The following is a 23,918-nucleotide window of genomic DNA, read 5'->3' as shown; positions in this document are numbered from 1 at the left end:
TTCCAAAGCAATTGAGGATGTTGAAATGCAAATGGATTCAAGTCAAAAAATGACTGTCAGCCTGTGGCTGGGCTGGACAACTCCCATGCTGTCCGCTGCGGAAATCACTGATGCCTGGCCACGGGTCAGAGGCCGAGGGCCTGAGCCACATGGCTTCTCGTCCTGTCAATGTGTGTCCATTGCGAGTCCTCCCACGCCCACTGGTCGGCTGCCGCATGTGGTTAGGATCTGGGGTTCCGCATTTTATCGATGAGGTGGCTAGCTTGTGAACCTTAGAATTCAAAAGGACTCCACACAATTTACACAAATAATACACAATCTGCGTCTGACTCAGTCAAGTATGATGTGCATGGTGCTCACTTCATTTAGTCAGACTCTACCCTGCTCTGTAGGTTGAACTCATTATTGTTTGCTCAGTACACCAAAAGCCTGTTATTTAGTTGGAGAAATGCAGGTACCGGGCAAATAACAATGTTTGATGCTCCCACTTTCTCCTGACGTTAATAAGATGGGCTTGAAATATTTTTTTAAAATCTCAAAAAAATGTAAAAAGCCCAGATTTCAGTGATTGCTTAACACTCTGGGGGGAAAATAATAACCTCGCTGTGCTTTTGATTTCGTTTATTGATGGTGAAAAAAGCCTAAAGGTGTATCATGCCATTCTTACTATTTTGTAATGATTCTTCTCTTTCCTTCTCTTTCTCGCCCTTTTACGTTCTGTTGCTGTGGGTTTCCTTCCCTCCTAGGAGCTGCTGGCTTGTCAGGAAAGCTGTAAGAAGGCCATGGCACACATTGAGAAAGGCAGTCAGAGTGTTCAGAAGTTTGTGACCTTGAGCCACGTGCTGAAGCATTTTGATCAGACGAAGCTTCAGAGAAAGACAGCCGAAGCCCACGTGGCCTTCCAGGTGAGTCCTCTCCCCGCTGGGAATGTGAGCGGGAACAGTGCCGCGATAAGGACACAGAGCCATCACGGGTCATGCTTTCACTCTTGCTAAATGTCTCACCCACTGGTGTTTGGTAACCAACATTTCACTGATTTCTCTAATATGAACATCCATTAATATTAAAAGGGGTTAATTCTTATTATAATGAAATGTATTCCTTCCAAGTGGTTTTTAAAGAAACAATTGTTCCTTAACAAAGTGATACTTTAACGAGAAAGCATCCCATTATGATTATTTTTCTAAATCAAGAATATGGTCAAGAAAACTGGAGACTGGAAGAAACATGTGGAAACCAACAGCCGCCTGATGAAGAAGTTTGAGGAGTCGCGGGCGGAGCTGGAGAAGGTGCTGCGGGTGGCGCAGGAGGGCCTGGAGGAGAAGGGGGACCCGGAAGAGCTCCTGCGGAGACACACCGTGAGTGCATCCCTGTCACTGTGCAGTCGGGGTCAGGATCTCCCCCTGGCCTTCCAGAATGTTCCGCCAAATCTGAAAACTGAAAATGTTTTTTTTTCTAAAAATTATAAAGTACGGGTTGAATGTTGGATGTGGGTGGCTTCTGAGTCATAACTCTAGATGATTATAGTTCATTCCTGAAAAAAACACACACACAAAAACAAGAGCAGTTGCTGGGAAGGTTTGGCGAGGGCAGCAGCTGGCTTGAGGCTTGCTCAGAGGGGTGGCTGCTTCTCTATGCTTCTCTTCCAATGTGGCCCTTTTACTCCCCCCCGCCCCCCAACCCCTGCCACACACATACACACACACCCTCTCCCTCTTTGTGGCAGGAGTTCTACGGTCAGCTGGACCAGAGGGTGCTCAACGCCTTCCTGAAAGCCTGCGACGACCTCACGGACATCCTGCCTGAGCAGGAGCAGGCGGGCCTGCAGGAGGCGGTGAGGAAGCTGCACAAGCAGTGGAAGGTGAGGGGGCACAGGAAGGGGGCCTGGTGTCATCGCAGATGGAGGGGGGAGGAGGAGGACGTTAGGGTCGACTGTACGAGAAATTTAGAAATCCAGGAAACTACTTTTCCCATTAAAATAAATGAACTAGAATGGAGCACGATGAAAATCATAGAATTTCCTTATTCCTATCTTTCAGTAACAGCAATTTGTGATCAGAGGGTACTCATGATGTCACTTGGCCCTAAAGGGGTTTTGTCACTGCAATCGGAAATGTACAGAGTCAGTGACGGTATCGTATTCTTCCAAATCTTTCTGTACAATGTAGGATCTTCAAGGAGAAGCCCCATATCATTTGCTCCATCTGAAGATCAAGGTGGAGGAGAATAAATTTTTGGCCTGTGTGGAAGAATGCAGAACTGAGCTGGCCCGGGAGACCAAGCTGGTGCCCCAGGAAGGCAGTGAAAAGATGATTACAGAGCACAGGGTGCGTCACACACCCCCAAGTGCAGTCACGTGGTTACTTAAAGGACATGACTGATGCTTTGGGTTGGGTCTGGAAGCACCGAATGGCTTAATTCCTTTGCACCGAGAGAGTCTGAATGGAATCTTCCTTTTGTGTGTGCGCGTGCATGTGTGTGCGTGTATGTGTGTGTATGTGTGTGTATGTGTGTGTGTGTGTGTGTGTGTGTAAAGATAAACCTATGGGATGGTTCCTCACGGGGACTCTATAAATGTTTCTTGCCCATTAGATCTTCTTCAGTGACAAAGGGCCACATCACCTCTGCGAGAAAAGGCTGCAGCTCATTGAGGAGCTGTGTCTGAAGCTCCCAGGCCGGGACCCAGTAAGGGACACGCCTGGACCCTGTCAGGCGACGCTCAAGGAGCTCAGGGCTGCCATCGAGAGCACCTACACGCAGCTGGTGGAGGACCCCGACAAGTGGAAGGACTACACCAGCAGGTAGCCTTGGCGTTGTTCCCAGACAAGGACATCGTCTATTTTAGTTGTGTTAATTCATAGTCTTTTACAAAACAAGAAATGACATATGGTCCATCTTATGCAATGAAGAAAATCAGATTGTATGGCGTTGCCCAGGTTCTTATGTAAAAAGGCTTCATTCAATAAAAAGAGCAGGTTTCATTCAGAAAAGGTGAAGCACTTCATTTTCAAATGACTCTTTCTCTCTTTTTTCTTCCTGATTTTAGAGAAGAAGGAAGAAGGAGAGAGAGATAGAAACATCAATGATAAGAGAAAAATCAGCTGCCTCCTGCACACCCCCCAGTGGGGATTGAGCCCGCCACCCGGGCATGTGCCCCCCTGGTAATCGAACCCTGACCTCCTGGTTCATAGGTTGATGCTCAACCACTGAGCCATGCCGGCCGGGCAGGTGTGATCTGCTTGAGGCAGCATTGGTTCATGTCTTTTTCTGGGATTGCCACATGTCCCCAAAGGGGGACTTCTGATTCTTTAGGGTTACATGTGAGATTCTGTCCTCGCCCCCAGGTGCCCAGGCCGGGGACAGACACAGCTCTTTCCTCAGCTGAGCTCCACCTGCTCCACCTGTTCTTCCCCCGAGTGCCTGGGCACAGAGGTGGCCACGCCTGCCCAGAGCTTCATGTTTCTTTAAGGAACAGTTTCCAGAAAATCTGTTAATCAATTTGCTAATCACTTGAGTGTCAAATTTCCATGAATGAATTCAAACTAGAAAATGTAGTGGCTCAGTGGTTGAGTGTTGACCTATCAACCAAGAGGTCAGGTTCGATTCCCAGTTGGGGCATATGCCCAGGTTGTAGGCTCGATTCCCAGTGTGGAATGTGCAGGAGGCAGCCGATCCATGATTCTCTCTCATCATTGATGTTTCTATCTCTCCCTCTGCCTTCCTCTATGAAATCAATAAAAAATATATTCTTTTAAAAACATTTATTCTAACCGCCTGAAGTGTTCTCTCTTTAATAAGATAATGCCTGTGTCGTTTCAGAATTTCCGAGTTCTCATCTTGGATCGCTTCAAAGGAGACACAGCTGAAGGGGATTAAGAAGGAGACCATCGATGCCGCCAACCATGGAGAGGTGAAGCGGGTGGTTGAGGTAAGTCCTGGGACACTATTTGTCCCTGGAAAATTTCCACTAATAAAAAAAAGTGATAGACAATCTAACTGGTGTCTTTCTTACTTTCTATAAAAGATTACGTTCCTGAAAACTCACTCAAAAATAAGTGCCCTTGTGTTACTGTGAGAACTATAGGGAGTTTTTCTCTGGAACCATTGTTGGCTTTGAGATTTAGTCATGCTCAGTGGTGCCTTTAAGGCATCTCTCGCTAATGGGGAGTCCTGGGGGGAAAGTGCATGCGTGGGTGCATAACACAGCAGAGGATGAAGAATGCCACGGGGAACAAGAACACTGTCGGCTTTTTATACAATGCATTCAAGAGCCAGGTCACAGGAAATGAGGGGTTTGGACAAAGCCAATGCTATGTCACATTCAGCCTGGATGGGAACAGCCCCTGTGAGCTTGAGGCTGAGCTTGGGGACAGCCTCAGACCCAGCCATGACAGAGCCTCAGGTCTCAACCAGTTTGCATCCTCTGTATGGTACACAGCAACCCCCTCCCTCTTAGCTTGGCTCTAAATATCACAGACACGCGCTATTGTGAATATTCTTTCTCTTTCAGTGGTTTGAACCCTTGCAAGTCAGGTAGTTAATGAGAATATATTTTCTTTCTGTTTTCTCTAAGCTTCATTTTTTATATCAAAATTATAATCCCCTTAAATGCTAGAGGTGCTCAATAATATCATGCTCTACCAAAGGAAGGATCTATGGGGTGGTGAAAATAGGTTTTCAGTTGTCCCTATGGGTAAAGACACGCAGGTGGTGATTATTACAATAGTGTCATTAACTCTGTGTTTCGTGCACTCACAGCTATTAACCCACTTTTTTCCCACCGTACATTACTACTGGTTGCCATTATGGTACAAAAATAATTCTCACTGTAGAATGAAAAGATCACTTGTTTCTGGAACCAACCATTTTCTGGCTGGTGTGACTTTGCCCTATAAGGCCCTCTGGAGCAAAACCTGTGGTTGGAGACCACTCTGCCCTCTCATTGCCCGGAGCGGGTGGAGGAGGGAGAGACTGCCTGAACCCCTTTCCCTGGGTCTCCTGCCCTCCGAGGGCCGAAGCCCGAGTCTTTCTGGCTTTGTCTTGGCCCATAAGCCTTCCTTTCCTGGATTAGAGTCATGATCTGGCTTGTGTATCTTACTCTCTAGGCCAGCCGTGGGCAAACTATGGCCCGCGGGACGGATCCGGCCCGTTTGAAATGAATAAAACTATTGAAAAAAAAAGACCGTACCCTTTTATGTAATGATGTTTACTTTGAATTTATATTAGTTCACACAAACACTCCACCCATGCTTTTGTTCCAGCCCTCCGGTCCAGTTTAAGAACCCATTGTGGCCCTCGAGTCAAAAAGTTTGCCCACCCCTGCTCTAGGCTATTGACTTCTAAAGGCTAACAAAACCACGGCATAAAATATGATTTAATGAAGTTAAAATAAATCTTTAAGTTATCTATAACAGTATTCAGCAAGTGACCTCTTCAATAAAAGAATCAGCTAACTAAAATAAAGATTCTTTTTTTCTTTTCTTCGAAAAATACCACGTTCCTTCCAGCTTACAGAAAGCAAGATGACAAAGTATATTATATACTGTAATTCCCAATTTTGGTATCAGATAGTCTTCTACAGTACTTTTAGAAGGGTCCTTGTTGGGACCCAGGGAATCTGTACATATCTAACCATGTAATCATGAAGGTAACCTTTGGTGTAGAGAGTACTTTACACATGAGGTATTGGCCTTGGAGAAACAGTTCCTTCTCGTACTTGTAGCCTTTTGTGAAAGATCTGAACAAAGTGAAATGAGCAGGCACTCCATTGGGGAATGAATGCCTGGTATTCCTACCGGCCCCTTACATACCTTCTCAGGTGGAACCCTTTCTTGCTGGAAAATTCTGATGCACAATTGTATTTTGTTCATCAAAGTGTTCTTTCATTCCAGGAGATAAGAAATGGTGTTACCCAAAAAGGCGAGACTCTTGGCTGGCTGAAATCCAGGCTTCAAGTTTTGATTGAAGTTTCTTCTGAGAAAGAAGCCCAGAAGCAGGGCGATGAGCTGGCGAAAGTATCTAGTTCCTTCAAAGCTCTCACAGCTTTGTTGTCAGAGGTATATCATTTATTCATACTCTATACAGTTCTGGGCGAGGAATCTGGAAGGTTCTTCCTCTTCTGGTTGTAGTTTAACAAGCAAGTTTATAAAGAAATCTTAGTTGAAATAGAATAGTTGATACTTATTTATATAAATATTGGTAGAAAAGATGGGTAGGAAGTTTGAGGTATGGTCTGTGCCATTATCAGATATATTATCAGACAAATATTAGTTCAGATTAATGATCTATAGCTGAAATACAAAGCTTACCAGTTCCATAATTTTTTTACTCTTAATAAGAGCATTATTTCATAGTCAGTTTAAGGAACATCATGGAGGTTAAGAACTCAGGCTTGAGAGTCAAGCAAACTCAGAGTTAGTGTTTAACTCCGGTACCACTTTACATAAATAAGCTTGTCATTTAATATCTCTGGGACCTTGTTTTTCTTACTTGTAAAGCAGGGCAAAAAAATATGCCAAAAGGTAATTTCAAGAGTTGAATGCAATAATGTATTCACAGCACTTAATACAGTGTCAGAACAGAATACATGCTCATAACTGATGCCTGGCAGTAGTGAACTACTCAGTGTTTAGTCTGTGGCCCTGTAAGATCTTTTAGGTAAAAATCTACTCATTTTAAACTTCTTGGTATACAGTTCAATGTTTATATTCCTTTATAGATTAGAATATACAAACCCATCTGCTTCATTTCGGATAGGGCTACTTCCACCCTCTGCTAGAATATTTTTACTCACCGGGTGGTCGTACAAGTCTACTGGGTTTGTGCATGGAAAGTAATGTAAGAATGTAAAGTAGAATAGATAGTTATCAGTATTTTTCTTGAAATCACTAATAAGCTTGCAGGAAATAATGATCAACTGAATGGCTACAAAGTGCCTTGATTCTGAAGATCTGGAATTCTTCCTAGCAATCTCTAATGTAACAGTTGGCCAGTTAACTTTTTATACTTTTAATCCATGTGGATCTGCTTAAGACTCTAGTAGTGAATTTGCATAAATCAAAAATACTCTGAACTGCTTGTGATTTGAGTTTTATGTGATCATTTTGATATATAACATATAGTGTTCTTAAGAATTTTTTTTGACAAATTGAAAACAGCAATAGGATTAATCAAATTTTGGAACATAAGCCATTCAAAACCTTTGATGGCCCATCTTTCATAGCAGAAGACAAAGCTGAAAATTGAAGAAAATGACAAGGAAAAGAATCCACTAAGGAACCACAAAAATCAGAAATTATATTGATGCTTTGCCTGAAATATTGGAAGTGCATTTTTAACAAATACCCTTTTTTTCTCTTTGTCCTCTATACAAAATTTTTCTTACTTTAAACAGGATACACTAAACTTTCTTACACCACAGGGTTTTTTAAATGATTTTATTTTAGTTATAAGATTGAAATGAAAGCGATCCAGGAGACAATATATAGAATATGTGCAGTTGTATTACCCTGCCTTGATTTTGAGGCTGAGCAGGTTTTTAATATACCACGCAGCACCATAACAAATGATCCTTGCGACTCCCATAAGTGACTATGCAGTTAATAATAATAAAGAAGCTTTAAAACATTTGAAAGAATAAAGATTAGGGATCTGTGCATATATTTCAAGTTGTTGAGAAAGACTTTACACATAATCTTTAAAAAATTAAGATTACATGAGCATATGATTTACAATATTTTCATGAACACATAGGTTGAAAAGATGTTAAGCAGTTTCGGGGACTGTGTCCAGTACAAAGAAATCGTCAAGAGTTCCCTCAAAGAGTTAATTTCTGGTTCCAAGGAAGTCCAGGAGCAAGCGGAGGAGATCTTGGACACAGAAAACCTGTTTGAAGCGCAGCAGCTACTTCTTCATCACCAGGTAGAATGGCCCTTCTCCCAGTGCATTTGTGCAACGTTGATAGTGCCGGGGTCCAACCCCAGCGGGTCCAGGGGTCCCCAAAGGCGTAGACGGAGTCGGCGAAGAAGGAATGACATGGAGACAGCGTTCAGTTGATCAGCAGCCTAGCCAGGATCTCCAGCCAGGATCTCCAGCCAAGTTCTGGTCTGGATCTCCAGCGAGGTTCTGCTTAGGATCTCCAGCCAGGTTCTGTGTCCATGTTCTCTTGCTAGGTTCTCCAGCTGGGTTCTGTAGCCATGTTCCCTCACTAGGTTCTCCAGCCAGGTTCTGTCCAGGTTCTCCAGCCAGGTTCAGTCACCAGGTTCTAGTCAGGTTCTCTTGCCAATTTCTGTAGTCAGGTTCAGTCCAGGATCTTTTGCCATGTTCTCTCCAGCGAAGTTCTTCTGTCTGTAGGTTCCGTGTAGGTTCTGTCTTCTTTCTGTCTCCTTCTGTCTCTTGCTGTCTTGTTACATCTGTATTTATACCAGTTGATTCCAATCCTATCAATCTCTATTCCAAAGGTTAGGGCGTTTCTTATCTCCATTCCAGGGAGTAAAGATTATTTAGCTTAAGCATGATTATTCGTAGTTAAAGTGATTAATTACCCGCCTGGCACTTAGTTAAGGGATTTTATTCCCTCCCTAACTTCAGGGAAAAATCCCTACCTGGGGAAACAACCTTTCTCAGAGAGGCGACCTTGGTTAGAACACATAGTGCCAAGAAGGTGAGCAAACATATTAAGAACAGTATGCCATATATGCCAGGTCCCTTGAAACAGCAAGGATGGACCGGCTCCCGGCATGATAGCTGATTACTGATACCAGAGAGAGGAGTAGCATGGAACCGGGGTGAGGGCAAAGGGAAGGGGAGGGGTGTGCAGGAAGGAAAGAAACCCAGCTGAGTGGTTAAAAGGAAGCACTTTTGGTCTCTCTCTTAAATATAAAATATCTCAAAGATTCTACAAGACAAATTCTCAGCCTGAATGGTTTGAGGACATCAAAAAATTCAAAACATATTGTGAAGGGAAAGTTGGTTTTGCTATAAAAACCTTTATACAACTTGCAAATTGTCTGTTTCATAACAGAGGTGAGAAGCATGGAGATAATTGCTTCCTATTTGAGATCAACATTCTTTTGTCATTACATAAAAAATCTCACTTTTCAATTTATAATTCTGAATACATCTTAGTCTGAGAAATTATGACTTACATGGAGTACCAGATCTTTCTGGAGAGTGTGCTTTATAGGGATAGAACTGGAGTAAAGACATTCTGGTATATCTATATATATATATAAAAGCTTAAGTGACCATTCCACCATTCGACCATTCAACCAGTAGCTATGATGCGCACTGACCACCAGGGGGAAGATGCTCAATAAACAGGCATGAAAACATGGAACAGACTGATGAATCTCAGAGGGAAAGGGGGAGGGGGAGGGCGGGAAGAGATTAACCAAAGATCTTATATGCATATTAGAAGCCCTGTGCATGGATTCATGCACCGGTGGGATCACTCGGCCTGGCCTGTGGGGATTAGGCTGAATCCATGCACAAATGTTCTGACATCCCCCAAGGGGTCCCAGATTGTGAGAGGGTGCAGGCCAGGCTGAGGGACCCCACTGGTGCATGATTCTGTGCACTAGGCCTCTAGTATATTGATAATCTGCAATTTTAATCAATGTCACTTGTCAAACTCAATATAAGTGGAAGTATAATTCACGTAAAATATTTAATGGCAAAATTCTAGCTAACTGCCCTACCCAGTTTGGCTTAGTGGATAGAGCATCGGCTTGTGGACTGAAGGGTCCCAGGTTCGATTCTGGCCAAGGGCACATGCCAGGGTTGTGGGCTCGATCCCCAGTAGGGTGTGTGTAGGAGGCAGCCGATCAATGATTCTCTCTCATCATTGATGTTTTTATATCTCTCTCCCTCTTCCTTCCTCTCTGAAATCAATAAAGAAATACATTTTTTAAAATTCTAGCTAACTTAATGTATAGCAAATGGTAGCTAATTATATATATGTAATATATAAAAATTAAAATTACACTAAAAGTATATGTAAAATGGCAGCTTTTAGGCTTTATGGATATATTTAATAATTATAAAAAACTGTGAGTACAGAAAAGTTCATGCTTGGTAGTAACATTGTTCTCAATTATTGTAAAAGTTGTGTTTGGGTTTCAATTTAAGTCAGAGAAATATGAAATTGTAAATATTTACATTAATTTTTTAAAACTTCACATTTCTTGGGTCAGGTGCTTGGTTATATGTGTGTTTATTTGTGAAAATTAATGAGCCGTACACTTGAGATTTGCCTACCATTCTGTTTGTACATTATAATTCAATAAAAAGTTTATTTTAAAACATGACTTTCCCCAGATTTCTCAGCAGATTAATCATTCAGAATATGCGTAGGAATTACATTTCTTAATAGTAGCATTTCTTAGAGCATAAATGATTTTTAAAAATGGACTTAGGACTTCATGTGTTTATGCAGAAAGTAATTATTTTAGGAGAATCGATGCAAATGAATAGCTTTGCCAGATTCCTTCTGGAGTATTGCACAGAATGCTAAATGTTGTCTGAATTTGCACATAATCAAAACACCAAGACCAAATGATGTCGTTTACCATTGAAAATACAAAATATTTATAAGTAATGTCCATCTTTGAGTAATGCACAGTCTTCATTGGCGTTTTCACTGTTCATGTTGACTGTAAATAGAGCTTGGGTCCAAGTTGTGTGAGGTCCTACCGTTTTGTATCTCCCCTAACGCTTGGGCTCTATGTCCCTGCCTAGTCGCTTAGAGTAACATGTATGTCCACCCTTGAACAAATGCTTCCAGCAAAAGACAAAGAGAATCTCTGCAAAGAAGAGGGACGTGCAGCAGCAGATGACGCAGGCCGGGCAGGGAGAAGGCGGGCTGTCCGGCCCGGTGCAGGAGGAGCTGCGGAAGCTGGAGAGCACCCTGGACGGCCTGGAGCGCAGCAGGGAGAGGCAAGAGCGCCGCATCCAGGTAGGCGCCTGGAGTCCAGAGTTGGGCAACCCCCGGTCACAGGTTACACATCCTGTTGGGAGAAGATGCTTGTTTCCACCCCTGATGCTCCCACATTGTGTTAGCTATTTACCTATTTAAGCACCACACCAGCCTTATGCAATGAGTGGTATAATTAGCACATTTTGCAAGTGTGGATGCTTAGAAAGGAAAGAGTTTGAGCACCTGACTCAAAGTCACAGAGCAGTGATCCACAATAAGCCAGGATTTTAATTCACACTTGTCTGAATCTAGAAATTGACACGGAATTATTTCTCATTTCTGCAGTCCAGTAGCCACAAGGTTATACTTTATTGTGATCTTGGCACATTACCTGAAATAAAGTTTTTGAATTTTGCAACCTGCTCACTTCTCTATTCCATTCTCCCCTTCCTTCCTCCCTTCTCCCTTCCCTCCCTCCTTCCTTCTCTCAATTTCTCTCTCTCTCTCTCTCTCTCTCTCTCTCTCTCTCTCTCTCTCTCTCTCTCTCTTTTCTTTCTAGAATCTGGGAGACTTTCTTTTCCTTTGTCCTTTATCTACATTTTAAGTAATATCCTTAGATGCATAGGACGTTACAGCTGGTAGAAAATTCAGAGTCCTTGTCCACACACACTCTTTTTGTAGATGAACTAAGACTCAAAAGGGAAATTCTTTGTAGAAGCCATTAGGATTGTCTTTATTAAGTATAATGTGTGAAATTTGAACAGAGTCAACGAGAAGTTGGCAGCCTGACAAAGAATAGAAATGTGAACAATATTTTGTGACATACTTTGATAGCTCATAACATTATATGCTGTTTATTTTTTCAAATGTAGGTCACATTAAGAAAATGGGAGCGATTTGAAACCAACAAAGAGACAGTGGTCAGATACCTTTTTCAAACAGGTTCCAGCCATGAGCGCTTCTTGAGTTTTAGCAGTTTGGAAAGTTTGTCTTCAGAACTGGAACAGACAAAGGTACATCAGTAAGACATGGAGTCCCTTGGTACTCATTATTCGGAAGAAAAACTGTGTTTCCACTCCCTATTACTATTAATCATTGTAATTATGCATTTAATCAGTACTTATTGTTTATTGATCATCCACTCTTCAATACACTGGTCAAGTTTCTCCGAGGAATGAAAACATAAATAAGATTTAAATACCAAGAACTGAGAGACAGTTTTCATTAAAGTGGGAAATAGTTTCCTAATAAATAAATGCAATAAAAGAATTCTGAAGGCAGTGATACTCTTCATGATGAAACTGGGACACGTGACTAATTGTTTACAGATGCTGCTGCACCAGCGCTTCTAAGCTAGAATCATTGTTCTCTATTGCTTTGCTCACGTGATGTTGTTTATACGGCCTTCATTCCGGTTGTAGCCCTGGAGTGGTTGTGCTAAAGAACTTGAGTGCTTTCTGTCTGCCAGTATGTGGGAGGGTGCTCATGGAATATCATGTTTAATCTTCACAACAAGGGATTGCTGGTGAGTTACAGAAAATTCAGAGACTTATGTGGCTCAAGGTCACATGACTGGTGAAGGGCAGAACCTGGTTGCAGCTCCAGGCCTTTCTGATGCCAGAGTCCTCTCTTTCCTGCTACGCCCAGCTGCCACTCGCACGTCATCTCCTTAGGATATGGATATAACGCCTGACAATGTTATTCTATTTTTGTTTTATTTGCTCTTTATCAACACCATTCTCTTCTTTGGATTCCTTTGTGTTGTGCTTGCTCCATACATATACCTCTCACAACAGGCTCTGAGACTAAATGCATATAAACAATTTCAAACATAATTCTACTTTCTCCATGGTTTTTTCTTGGTTCTGGGAAACATTAAGGGGGAAAAATACTATTTTTTACTTCTGATTCTATTTATGGGATTCTGAAAGATTATGCTGTGAAGTCAGTCTTCACAATTGAATCCGCAATAACTAAGCTTATATATATCAGTAGTGCAGTGAGTGGTTATAAGCTTAGAATTCAGAATTGTGACATTAGCAAATACCGTATTTTATTATATTATAAAATATCTACTACTAGTATAAGGAAGTTTTACTTACTCAGTTTTATTCTCTTAAAATGTAGGGTACTTCTCTAAAATAATGTTGATATTTCTATGGGGACATTAAATCTTTCAAACATGAAGTTATAATAGGATTTATGTAGTAACTCTATCTTATATGGCATTATGTAATAATTCTGGGAGATGCTCTGTGGGAAAAGATGGCTATTGAAAGTCTGACTTTAAAAAATTATTTTACATTAGGTTTCCACATTACCTACTTAGTAGATGGTTGTTTGTGATGAAAATTTAAACCTCCTGTGAGATTTTCTTACATGAAAAAAGTGAGATTAATTTTTTTTTACTCAAGATTATCCTTTGGTTTACATTTTTAAATTCAGTAGTCAGTAGTTCAGGCAACCACTAAAATTTACTAGTGCCTCAAACATATTAAATTAATGTTTGGTTTTTTGAATGAAAATCATTGTGTGAATTTTATAAGCTATTTTGTCCTCCATTTTACATGAGGGATATCAAAAATTATAATAGGTACTTGCCAGTGTTCCAGGTAAGTTAATAACCTACCAGAAAAGCATCATGGCATTTCATACGAAAGAGCCAGAACCTGGAAAGTAATTCACCAAAGTTCAACAACTAGTAATGATCAAAGCCAAGATTCTGGTCCATGTATGACAGTTGTAAAACTTCTCTTCTTTCCACCATGTGGTATGTGGATGTATAGAAAATAAGTTCAACACCGTTAACATTAGATTATCTCTCTTTTCAGAGAACTAGTTAACAAAATGCTTCTTTATAGTAAACTAGAGGCCCAGTGCACAAAATTTGTGCATGGGTAGAGTCCCTAGGCCTGGCCAACAATCAGGGCTGATTGAGGCCTTCCAGCTGCCAGCCAGGGCCTTCTTTCATTCCACACCATCCCCTGGTGGTCAGTGCACATCATAGGGAGCAATCAAATTCTCAGTCAAACTCCCCAGGGGATACTTTGCATATTAGCTTTTATATATATAAATAATCCAGGGGACACTTTGAATATTAGCTTTTATATAGATAGTTAATAGTGATACTCTGTATTGACTCAGATAGTTGTCAATTAAATAAACAAATATTTATATTTATTGCCCTGGGAAATTAGTATCTCTATGATTGAAAAAATCAATTACTATTGATTGTCCTGATTATTCTGAAATGTCCTGTGATAAACTAACATATTTGTGAATAAGTTAATTATTATAATGCAGCTCAGAATTCTAAACAATAAACCCAAACCAGGAAACAGTGAAAAAACATTTTTGTGAGAATTGTTGGATTACTGTGAAGGAATATATATATATATTATATATTATATAATATGCTAATACACATGCATGTGTGAATCTACCCATCCATCGAATCTGGGGGAGACTCTGCAGTACATATATGCAATTTATTTAAGGGCAGAGTTTAAAGAAAGTCACCTTCCTAACATTTCTAATATATCTAATATATTTTTCTAGGAGTTTTCTAAGCGGACAGAAGGTATTGCAGTCCAGGCTGAGAGCCTTGTGAAGGAAGCTTCAGAGATACCACTTGGGCCCAAGAATAAGCAGCTGCTCCAACAGCAGGCCAAGTCAATCAAAGAACAAGTCAAAAAGTTAGAAGACACCCTCGAAGAAGAGTATGTGCTTGACACGCCCTAAACTTTCGTCTCTGAGATAAAATTCCATACACTCTTTCCTGTATATTGTATTCCTCACATTCTTTATAAATCTTGAAGTGTCTGTGTAGTTCAGCATGTTTTGAGGGAGCAACTCACAATTCAAAAGACAGTACCGCCAACACAGAAGCCAGCATCTCTAACAGAGCAGAAACATATCAGGGATGTGGTCTTTGCTTCGGAAACGGGTTCTGTTTGTGAAAAAGCCATACCTGTTAAAGTCCGTGGCCTTTATACATTGGAGAGGGAATCTCAAAAAGGAACTGATATTGAAAACAAATGTTTACTGTATTATGCTGCTGTCACCAGTTAGAGGGAAGAGGAGATATTTTGCTTGTGTAGGTTCTGGGCTGAAATACATAAGATATAGTCCAAATGTCTTCATCTCCAAGCTCACAGAGCTTGTCAACAGTGCCTCACTATTCAAAATCCACTGATTGATATTCTATTTCCAAAAATTAATTTTAAAAGTCTACTTTATATTTAAATATTTAATATATGTTCACCTACAAAAGGAAAGGAAGAATTGTTTGGCCTATGGTATCCTGTTATGTACAAAATGTACACATAAAAACTTTGGAGGGAATAGACATGAGAATATGGCCAATGTTCCTCAAAACAATATGGCTGAACATTCCAATTTTCAAAGTTATTTAGTGGCAAATCACTGACACATCCTTAAGGTATAGGGCATAATTTCTAAGATGGATTTTTAAATGTAAAATTTGTTTTTATACTCTTAACACTTTGACATTAAGATTGTACATTGCCTAAACTTTAAAGGTTGTTAAATAATATATTTAGAGGAAATTATTATGACTTTAAACTTTGAAAATGTTAAATATTAAATACTATTCATCAAGGTATGGAAAAAGTAAAACTTGGAGTGTATTAGGAAGGAATCTACTTTTATGAGGAATGTCTATTTGAATGCATCTTTATTTAGAAACGTGCAATATAACATAGCTTGCATTTCCTGTACTAATAAGAACATTAGGCACATACAGGGTACATATTTGAGACTGCAATATTACTTAATTGGACAATCAATGATGCCATTGTATTTTTTTCTTGATGTCTTCAAGTGCCTTTCGGTAAACAGGAAAATTCTTTCACTTTTTTTTTTTTTTTTTTTAAGCAAAGGGACTTACCAGTGCAATGATAGACTATAAGTTTCTTACTCTTTTTCTAAACTGAAAGCCATAATCACATGGACACATATGTATAGCTAATACAAACTGGAAATCTACAGCTAAATTTGTATTCATTAGATTTATTACAAATAAAGCCCCAGTTGTCTAAAAGCATTTAGGGTGCTCATGTACAAGGATTTATAAAAGTATTTTGGAATCAAGACTGTAGAGACACCTGAGAATAGCTGACGTTATTATAGATTATAGATTAAAGACTTATCTCCAATGTTAGAGCAGTTCCTGCCTGTCAACATGGAATTCAAGTTACAAGCTCCATCTTGATTTGTAAAGATGCCTTTTGTAAGGAACCTGGAGCATCAAGCATCGCTGTGGTCCCTCTCTGAGGACTGTGCCCACAAAAGTAGACAGCTGCAAACTGTGTGCACTACGTACGCAGGCAGTTTATTTAAATAAGTTCTGGCAAATACTTATCGAGCCGTTTAACTAGACGATACCTGTATTCAATCCCCCGTGCACCCTGAAATATGTTGTTCGAAGCACAGTTCTATTCATAGCATGGTGCAGAAGCTATTCCGTTAAACGCTCATTCTCAGAGGAGATAGGAAGACGACAACGGACAACTAGTCGGACCCAATGTGCAGTTTTTCCCTGTCCTAGCAGTTTCAACTTTGATATGGTCACAAATGTCTTAACTTATCTTTTTACATAGTAACTTAAGGGGAAATGTATTGCTGTTATTTATTAAAATACTGCATTTTATTTACTTAATTTGGTTAATTTTAGTATTAAAACCATGGAAATGGTGAAAAACAAGTGGGAACATTTTGGCAATAATTTTGAGACCCTGTCCGTCTGGATAAGTGAGAAAGAAAAAGAGCTCAATGCCTTGGAAACTACGCCATCTGCCATGGACACGCAAACCAACCAGATTAAGGTGACCTGCTCACACGTTCGTTGCATTTCTAATCCATGTCTAGCTTTTAAAAACTCCTTTCTTGCATTTCATCCAATGCTCTTTGGCCCCAGGACAAATCTTTCCTTGCTATGTGACGCTATTAAAATTAAATTCACACAGATTGCTGAGCTAAGAGGTCTTGATTGATACCGGGCAACCGCTTATAGATGGAATTATGTGTTAATATTGTCTGACTTAAGCATCCAAAGCTAATATTGTGTGCAATACCATTAAAATGATTTTATGGTTACATTATTTTTTTCCTTGATTTTGAATTAACGACATTGGAGTGCTCTGTTGATTCATTTATACAACATGAACTGTATTCTTCATCTACAACTGTGCTTACAGAATTATCCCAAATGTCAAGAGTTAGTAATACTTACCCTCACAGACCACAAGGAGGAGAAATTACTTTATGCGAAGCAATCAGACCCATCGCTCCGATTCTTTCATTTATGATGACTTTCAGGGCATGGACTAGACTCTGTGATATCTGAGCCCCAACCCTAAAATAACCATGCGCAGAGACTGTCATTGTTCGCTCCATTCAAATAGTTTAAGAAAAAGATGGGCTGAACGTAATGAATTCTGAGGGTCCGTTTCTCCTTTTTTGTATGCAATTTTTACACGTCACATTTTTAAAATTCAGTCACTTCTTTTTCTATCTCAGCCTATTTTATTGGAAAGGGGAAACCCTCTGACATTTCATTCAATTAAATATAGTGAAATAAATACCAAGGTGAGGGAATATTTCACATTATGACTCAGAGCAAGTCATCGCCATGTGCACGGTGGGAGGGTGTGATCTTGCTTCGCGTGGCTTACATGCTGTGCAGATCATCCTGGTTTATCACACGTCTTATGCAACTGAGGCTACGTGCAGCCTGGTATGTACAAGCGTGCTTACATGTTGGGTGATATAGTAGGAAAAGCAGATGTTAAGCCATTAGGAATATTCATGGGATATGTTTATTCTTTAAAACTATTTTTGCAAAGTTGTCATTTAATCATTTTTGCTAAATTCTGATAAAACAAAGAATAACACACTTAAGTAGTTTTGTCTCAAAATTGTTCTTTCCAAAATTTTAACATACACTTTCTAATTTGCTTATGCTTTCTATTCACTCTTTTCACTATTATTTAACCTTAATTCCAGGACTTTGGAGCTATATCACTTACCAAACATCATTACATTGTTACTCTTTAGGAAACAAAACAATTACATATTTTATTTTTAAATATATAAACATTCAATTGTGGGTTTTCAGTCCATCAGCCTAGAAATACATTTTAATATTCCAATGTGGCATTTTGGAAACTATTTAAAAATGTATTGAATGAATATGAAGAGCAAGAAAATAATTTGCTAGAAATCAAAGATAGAGTGAAATGCACTTTAATGTGGAATCTGGGCTAATAGATTCATGTTCTATTTCCACATAGAATTAAATGATTGGAAATAGTAAAAATATGGCAGTATTTTTCATGTTTTCCATTGAAAACAACCTCAGGGTAAAACTAATTCATAATTGCATAGTTGTGAAGATATTTATCTACAAGCCCACTTTTGGTCTTCATGACATGCTATTCCAAATGAACTGATTTCTTATTCCTAATTGATCATTTATAGGTGTTAAGAACATATACTGGATTCATCTTCTATCTTCTCATTCTGGATTATATAGTTTGCCTATATGAGTTTGCTAATGACATGCATTACACTAAGAAATTACAACTAAAATTGTTTCATTGAGGTGTTGCAAGCACTTACAACAATTGTTGACACCTAGGAAACACTCAATATATATTTTTTAAATCTATGAGTAATTTTTCTAAAAAAATATCATTTATAAACAGTAAAACAAAGGAAGAATTGTATTTATGCTCAAACAACAAATACCTATCAAGAATGCCATTGCAGTCATGCATATGGGAAGTAAAATAAGTCATATACTCACACTAGTTATTTCTGATTTGCCTTATCTAGACAGAAATTATCTCTATGTTTTCTCATTTAAGCTTAAGTCACATTATCTTTTTCTAGGGTAACAGTATTTTTCATTTAAATGATTTGAAACAGATTGTCTGAATTTTTTTTTTTTTTTGCTTTATTTTGATTGAATGATTTGGCTCTTTTCCTCAGAGAAATAATTTTCATTTTCTTCTACATAAATAAGCCTCTATGTTTTTGAGAGACAGATAGACACTTCCAGTCACATGCACACACATCCTTGATGGCTTTCAGCACTTTTCAGGTGTTGGCTAATACATAAAATGCCCACAACTGAAATTGTAGCAAGTAGGTGCTTTGTTGTAGAACCCACAGCTAGTGAGTAAAGCAGTGGCAATAGAGGGGGGCCAGGGCCAGCAGTAGAGGCGTCACCTGAGGAATTGTTAGAATTGCAAAGACTTGGCTTCACATTAGACCAACTGAGTCCGAGTCCCTGAGGATGGGGGCCAAGTGATCTTAATATATTCCAGACTTGGAATATACTGGCATAAAGGATAGATGATAAATGTGAAAAGACTGGGTTTAGGTCGGAGTGGAATCAGATAAGCTTGTAGTTAGGTCAAATTTGAAATACTACATTTTAGGAGATTTAAGCGAATGTCAATATTAGCATTCCTGTGAGTGATTGGAGCACACTCCTTCTCAGATCAGTTGGTTAAAATCCTTGACTCATAGGGTAAGCAGGGAATTCCAGCTGCCTTCAGAGTTCCGAGGACATCCCCCTGCTTACATCACTGCAGGCAGGAGTAGCTATTTCTCTTCATTCTCCATCCAGGGAGCACAACCACCCATGTATATTTCAGACATAATCTGCATATCTATCCTCCAAAAATGAGGTCAGCAAACACATGGGGTTTATTCATAGCTGCTCTCTGACCACCCCAATACATTGAAATGTCCGTTTTCTCTCTGCAATATTTGTATCGTTTCAGGAAGGCAAGCTTGCTCAGCCTGCGTTGTCGTTTTTCTCGTTTTGAATACTAGGTCACGATTCAGGAAATAGAAAGCAAGATCGGCAGCATCACAGGGCTGGAAGAAGAAGCGCAGTCTTTCGCCCAGTTTATTACCACTGGAGAATCAGCCCGCATCAAGGCCAAGTTGACACAACTAAGAAGATACTGGGAAGAACTTCGAGAGCACGCACAGGGTCTGGAAGGAACAATCCTGGGACAGGTCTCTCAGCAGCAAAAGTTTGAAGAGAATCTTAGAAAGGTAAGAATCGGCCCATGCATGCTACAGTGACCTGTTTCACACCGCATTTATAGGGCAATGCAGTAAAAAGTCCAGAAATAGTGGAATAAGGAAACAACACAATTTGCCAATTATTTACCAAGTTGTCCACGATGCTTAAGTTTATAACTATTTTTATGGCACATTTTTGAGGGAATAAAAAGTGTCATTATACATTGTGTTCAGATAGGCATTAAGACTTATTTATATTTCTTTGAAATAATAGGACACATTCATTTTAGATTTTTTTAAAACGCATTTTATCAACACATTGGAAGTTATCCAGAAATGATAGGCATGCTGCTTCCCCAATAACCTTTCTCGTCTTGATGTATGTTTTTCCCACCATTATTTTGATATTTCACCAACGTTGTAGGCCCAGCAGTCTGTGTCTGAATTTGAAGATAAACTTGCTGATCCAATTAAAACATGTTCTTCAGCTACAGAAACATACAAAGCTCTCCAAGAACATATGGTAAGAGTATGCTTCAACATTTCTGCTTATTTATCAACTCAGAAACTTGATTAATCCTGCTTGAAAAGGAAATATAGTAAACATTTTTATGAGAGTTAAAATTTTTAAATGTTTATGTTATATGAGGAATGATATAGATCCAGCATATTTACTTCATATGACACAAAAAAATATAAACATGCAAGTGAGTTTTCATTAAAATGTATGTTAAAGAAGTATTCATTTAAAATAAATTTCTCTCTCTCCATGCACATGGACAACAGTGTGGTGATTGCGGGGTGGAGGAGGATGGGTGCAGGTGGTGGAAGACAGGGAGGGGATAAGAGATGAAGGAAAAAATTAAATTTTAAAAAATACCTACTTTGTTCCAGAAAAAAAAAGTCTTCCTCTCTCTTAATTAGAACATGTAACTTTTTCATATCATAGCTTTAATAAATCCTGCTACCTCTTCCTAGCATTATAAAAATTAAGTGTGCAGAAAAATATACATGTGCAGAGCAGATTTCAGATTTTAACCCGCTAGACTCAAATGTGCCAAGACTATGTCCCCGCTCACCTTTTCGCAGTGACTGGTGTTTTGGGTCTGGTCCTGAACTGGTGACCGTTGTGAGATGTTTTGCGAAGGAACAGCAGATGCTTCTGGCAGAATTCAGGGGAAGGAGCAAAGGCGGAACATCAGGCACAAAGAAATAGTGAAACAAAATATCTCTTAATTAATAAACAAAAAAGTATGTTATCCCTGTTACATGTGCATGTGTACACACACATACATACATGCGGGAAAGGGCTGCAGGGACAGAAAGCAGACAGCTGGCAAAGGCACATCTGGAAAGAGGAGAGGAACTGACGCCATTGGAATTGTTATAATAACGATGTGTTTTTGTGTTACTGATGTCATTTTTTAAAAAGTACCCCCAAAATGAGGAAAATTAAGTTAATTGAATTTCATGGAATTATTTTAATAGACAGCTAAGTCTATTACCAGAGAAGAGAATATTCTATTTTTCTTAATATTTAGATTTCTGAAGCCAGTTATTTTCCCCTGTCTTGACTTTCTGATTTGTAAAATGGGGCTAGTGAAAGAACATAACTCTTAAGGGTCTGGTGGAGAGTAAATGAGTTGGTGTATGTAATGTACATAGCACAGTACCTGCCACATTCCAAGGCTCCTTATGGTTATTATCATAACTAGGCCCAGTGCACGAAATTTGTGCATGGGGGGGTGTGTCTCTCAGCCTGGCCTACACCCTCTCACAATCCGGGACCATCAAGGGATGTCCAACTGCCAATTTAGGCCCAAACCCTGTGCAATCCGGGACCACTGGCTCCTAACCACTAGCCTGCCTGCCTGCCTAATCATCTCTAACTGCCTCTGCCTGCCTGTCTGACCACCCCTAACCACTCTGCATGCCTGCCTTATCGCCCCTGACCGCCTCTGCCTGCCTGCCTGATTGCCCCTAACTGCCTCTGCCTGCCTGCCTGATTGCCCCTAACCGCCTCTGCCTGCCTGCCTGATTGCCCCAACCACTCTGCCTGCCTGACTGTTGACACCTAATTGCTTGTCTGCTTGCCTGATCGCCCCTAACTACTCGCCTGCCTGCCTGATCACCCCTAACCTCCTCTGCCGTGGATTCATCCAGAAGGATGTCCGGAATGATGTCCAGAAGGTCGTTTGGTTGTCTGGTCTAATTAGCATATTACGCTTTTATTATAGATAACTATATGCATAAAAGATAACAGCTATGTCAGCTGTACTCTTCCAATATATTTTTATAGAAATTACTGCATGTTACATATAGCTCTTGAAAATTTAGAATAGAGTTTTTAAATAAATTTCACATAAAATGAATAATAATTTTCACAAATTATCTAACTTGTTAAGGAAAAGTAGACATTACTCAGATATACAGCAGCATAGTTTTATTGGGGCAGTAGTCTCTCCGTTTTCATTTTCATTCCTGCATCCATGAAATAACTCTCTCTCCTCACTCTCACTGTGTCACTGGAAATCATGGTCAGACAATTTTCAATGCCATTGTTGTGTGTTATGACTGAGGGGAAAGTTTTGGCGGGAATGGGTCTCAGAGGAAAATGGTGGCCTCGTTTCTGTCTGTTTTCATTGCCCTCCTCCTGTCCCCTCCCCAGGACCTCTGCCAGGCCCTGGAGGCCCTGAGCAGTGCCTTGGCCGCTCTCTCTGCTGGTGCCCAGAAGGTTGTGAGCAGAGGCTGCTCCGTCCAGGAGGCCGCGGCCCTGCAGCAGAGATACCAGGGGCTGCTGAGTCAGGCGAAGGAGAGACAGACGGCGCTGGAGAACCTGCTGGCCCACTGGCAGCGGTGAGCAACCTTTCTTCTCCAGTTGCCACCTGGGTTTCAATAGCCACTCTTTATAAAATAATATGTTAATATTCATTTTAGAGAGGAAGGAAAAGAGAGGGAGAGAGAAATAGAAACATCAACGATGAGAAGAATCATCCATCAGCTGCCTCTTGCATTCCCCTTACTGGGGATTGAGCCTGCAACTCAGGCATGTGCTCTGAAGGGGAATCATGGCAGCAACCTCTTGGTGCATGGGAAGACGCTCAACCACTGAGCCACACTGTCTGGGCAATAGCCATACTTAAATAGGAAATTCCGGGCCAACTGTTCTCTAAGTGATGGGCAATAATCATTCCAGATATAAAACATGTCAAGTCATGTTTTTAACATGGGAGTGGACAGGATGTACCAGTTACATGTATCTTTCCATATTACACACATATAGACATATGTGTGAGTACATATGTGAACATGAGAGGAGTGGTATTTTTACCTTCACATCTAGGAATAAGATAACCAGCATTATATTATTTGTATTGCTTAGTGTTGGACCCTCCAACTGCAGAAAGGCCTCGCTTTCGAATATGATAATTTTGGGTGCATTTGCTTCCTATCTCTGCTCTCCTTAGGCTGGAGAAAGAGCTGTCGACCTTTCTGACCTGGCTGGAGCGCTGCGAAGCCATAGCCAGCTCCCCGGAAGTGGACGTCACTGCAGACAGGGTCAAAGTGGAGAGCGAACTTCAACTGACACAGGCAAGCTCCAGGAAGTGTGGGGGAAACGACACGCTCTTTGTCCTGGCTGCATTGCAAAACAAGAGCAAACGCAAGCCCTCCAGCCAACTTAACTTCTTGTTTTGGTTTTGTGATCCCACAAAGAACCATCCGCACCTGAAAGACAAAGTGTTGGTGAACCTGGCGATGGCCTATTTGATGATGTTATTGTAGAGGGGAGGATAAAGCATTTTGACACGCACCTACCGTGTGCCAGCTATGCCTATCATCCCCGTTAACACCATACCATGTTGTTAGCTATCTGTATGCATGTTTACCTCTTATTAGGTGGGAACCACAACTTTATGCTTCCCTCACAGACCTAAGAGAT

At 40.2% G+C, this 23,918-nt stretch overlaps 1 protein-coding gene across 1 annotated transcript in view; it reads left to right on the top strand.

Annotated features, from left to right (window-relative positions):
• SYNE1 (spectrin repeat containing nuclear envelope protein 1) overlaps positions 1 to 23,918 on the top strand; it is a 387,878-nt gene that overhangs the window by 127,305 nt on the left and 236,655 nt on the right. The window contains exons 23-38 of the mRNA XM_081094059.1: positions 747 to 905; positions 1,194 to 1,358; positions 1,727 to 1,861; positions 2,169 to 2,327; positions 2,593 to 2,801; positions 3,820 to 3,928; positions 5,892 to 6,056; positions 7,753 to 7,920; positions 10,784 to 10,954; positions 11,788 to 11,928; positions 14,474 to 14,634; positions 16,611 to 16,761; positions 19,781 to 20,008; positions 20,403 to 20,501; positions 22,647 to 22,834; positions 23,446 to 23,569. Coding sequence (XP_080950185.1) covers positions 747 to 905; positions 1,194 to 1,358; positions 1,727 to 1,861; positions 2,169 to 2,327; positions 2,593 to 2,801; positions 3,820 to 3,928; positions 5,892 to 6,056; positions 7,753 to 7,920; positions 10,784 to 10,954; positions 11,788 to 11,928; positions 14,474 to 14,634; positions 16,611 to 16,761; positions 19,781 to 20,008; positions 20,403 to 20,501; positions 22,647 to 22,834; positions 23,446 to 23,569 — 2,532 coding nt within the window. The remainder of the gene's footprint in view (positions 1 to 746; positions 906 to 1,193; positions 1,359 to 1,726; positions 1,862 to 2,168; positions 2,328 to 2,592; positions 2,802 to 3,819; positions 3,929 to 5,891; positions 6,057 to 7,752; positions 7,921 to 10,783; positions 10,955 to 11,787; positions 11,929 to 14,473; positions 14,635 to 16,610; positions 16,762 to 19,780; positions 20,009 to 20,402; positions 20,502 to 22,646; positions 22,835 to 23,445; positions 23,570 to 23,918) is intronic.

This window comes from Myotis nattereri (genome assembly GCF_964212035.1).
Source record: "Myotis nattereri genome assembly, chromosome: 6".
Lineage (NCBI taxonomy): Eukaryota > Metazoa > Chordata > Mammalia > Chiroptera > Vespertilionidae > Myotis > Myotis nattereri.
This window is presented reverse-complemented; position numbering and strand designations above follow the sequence as displayed.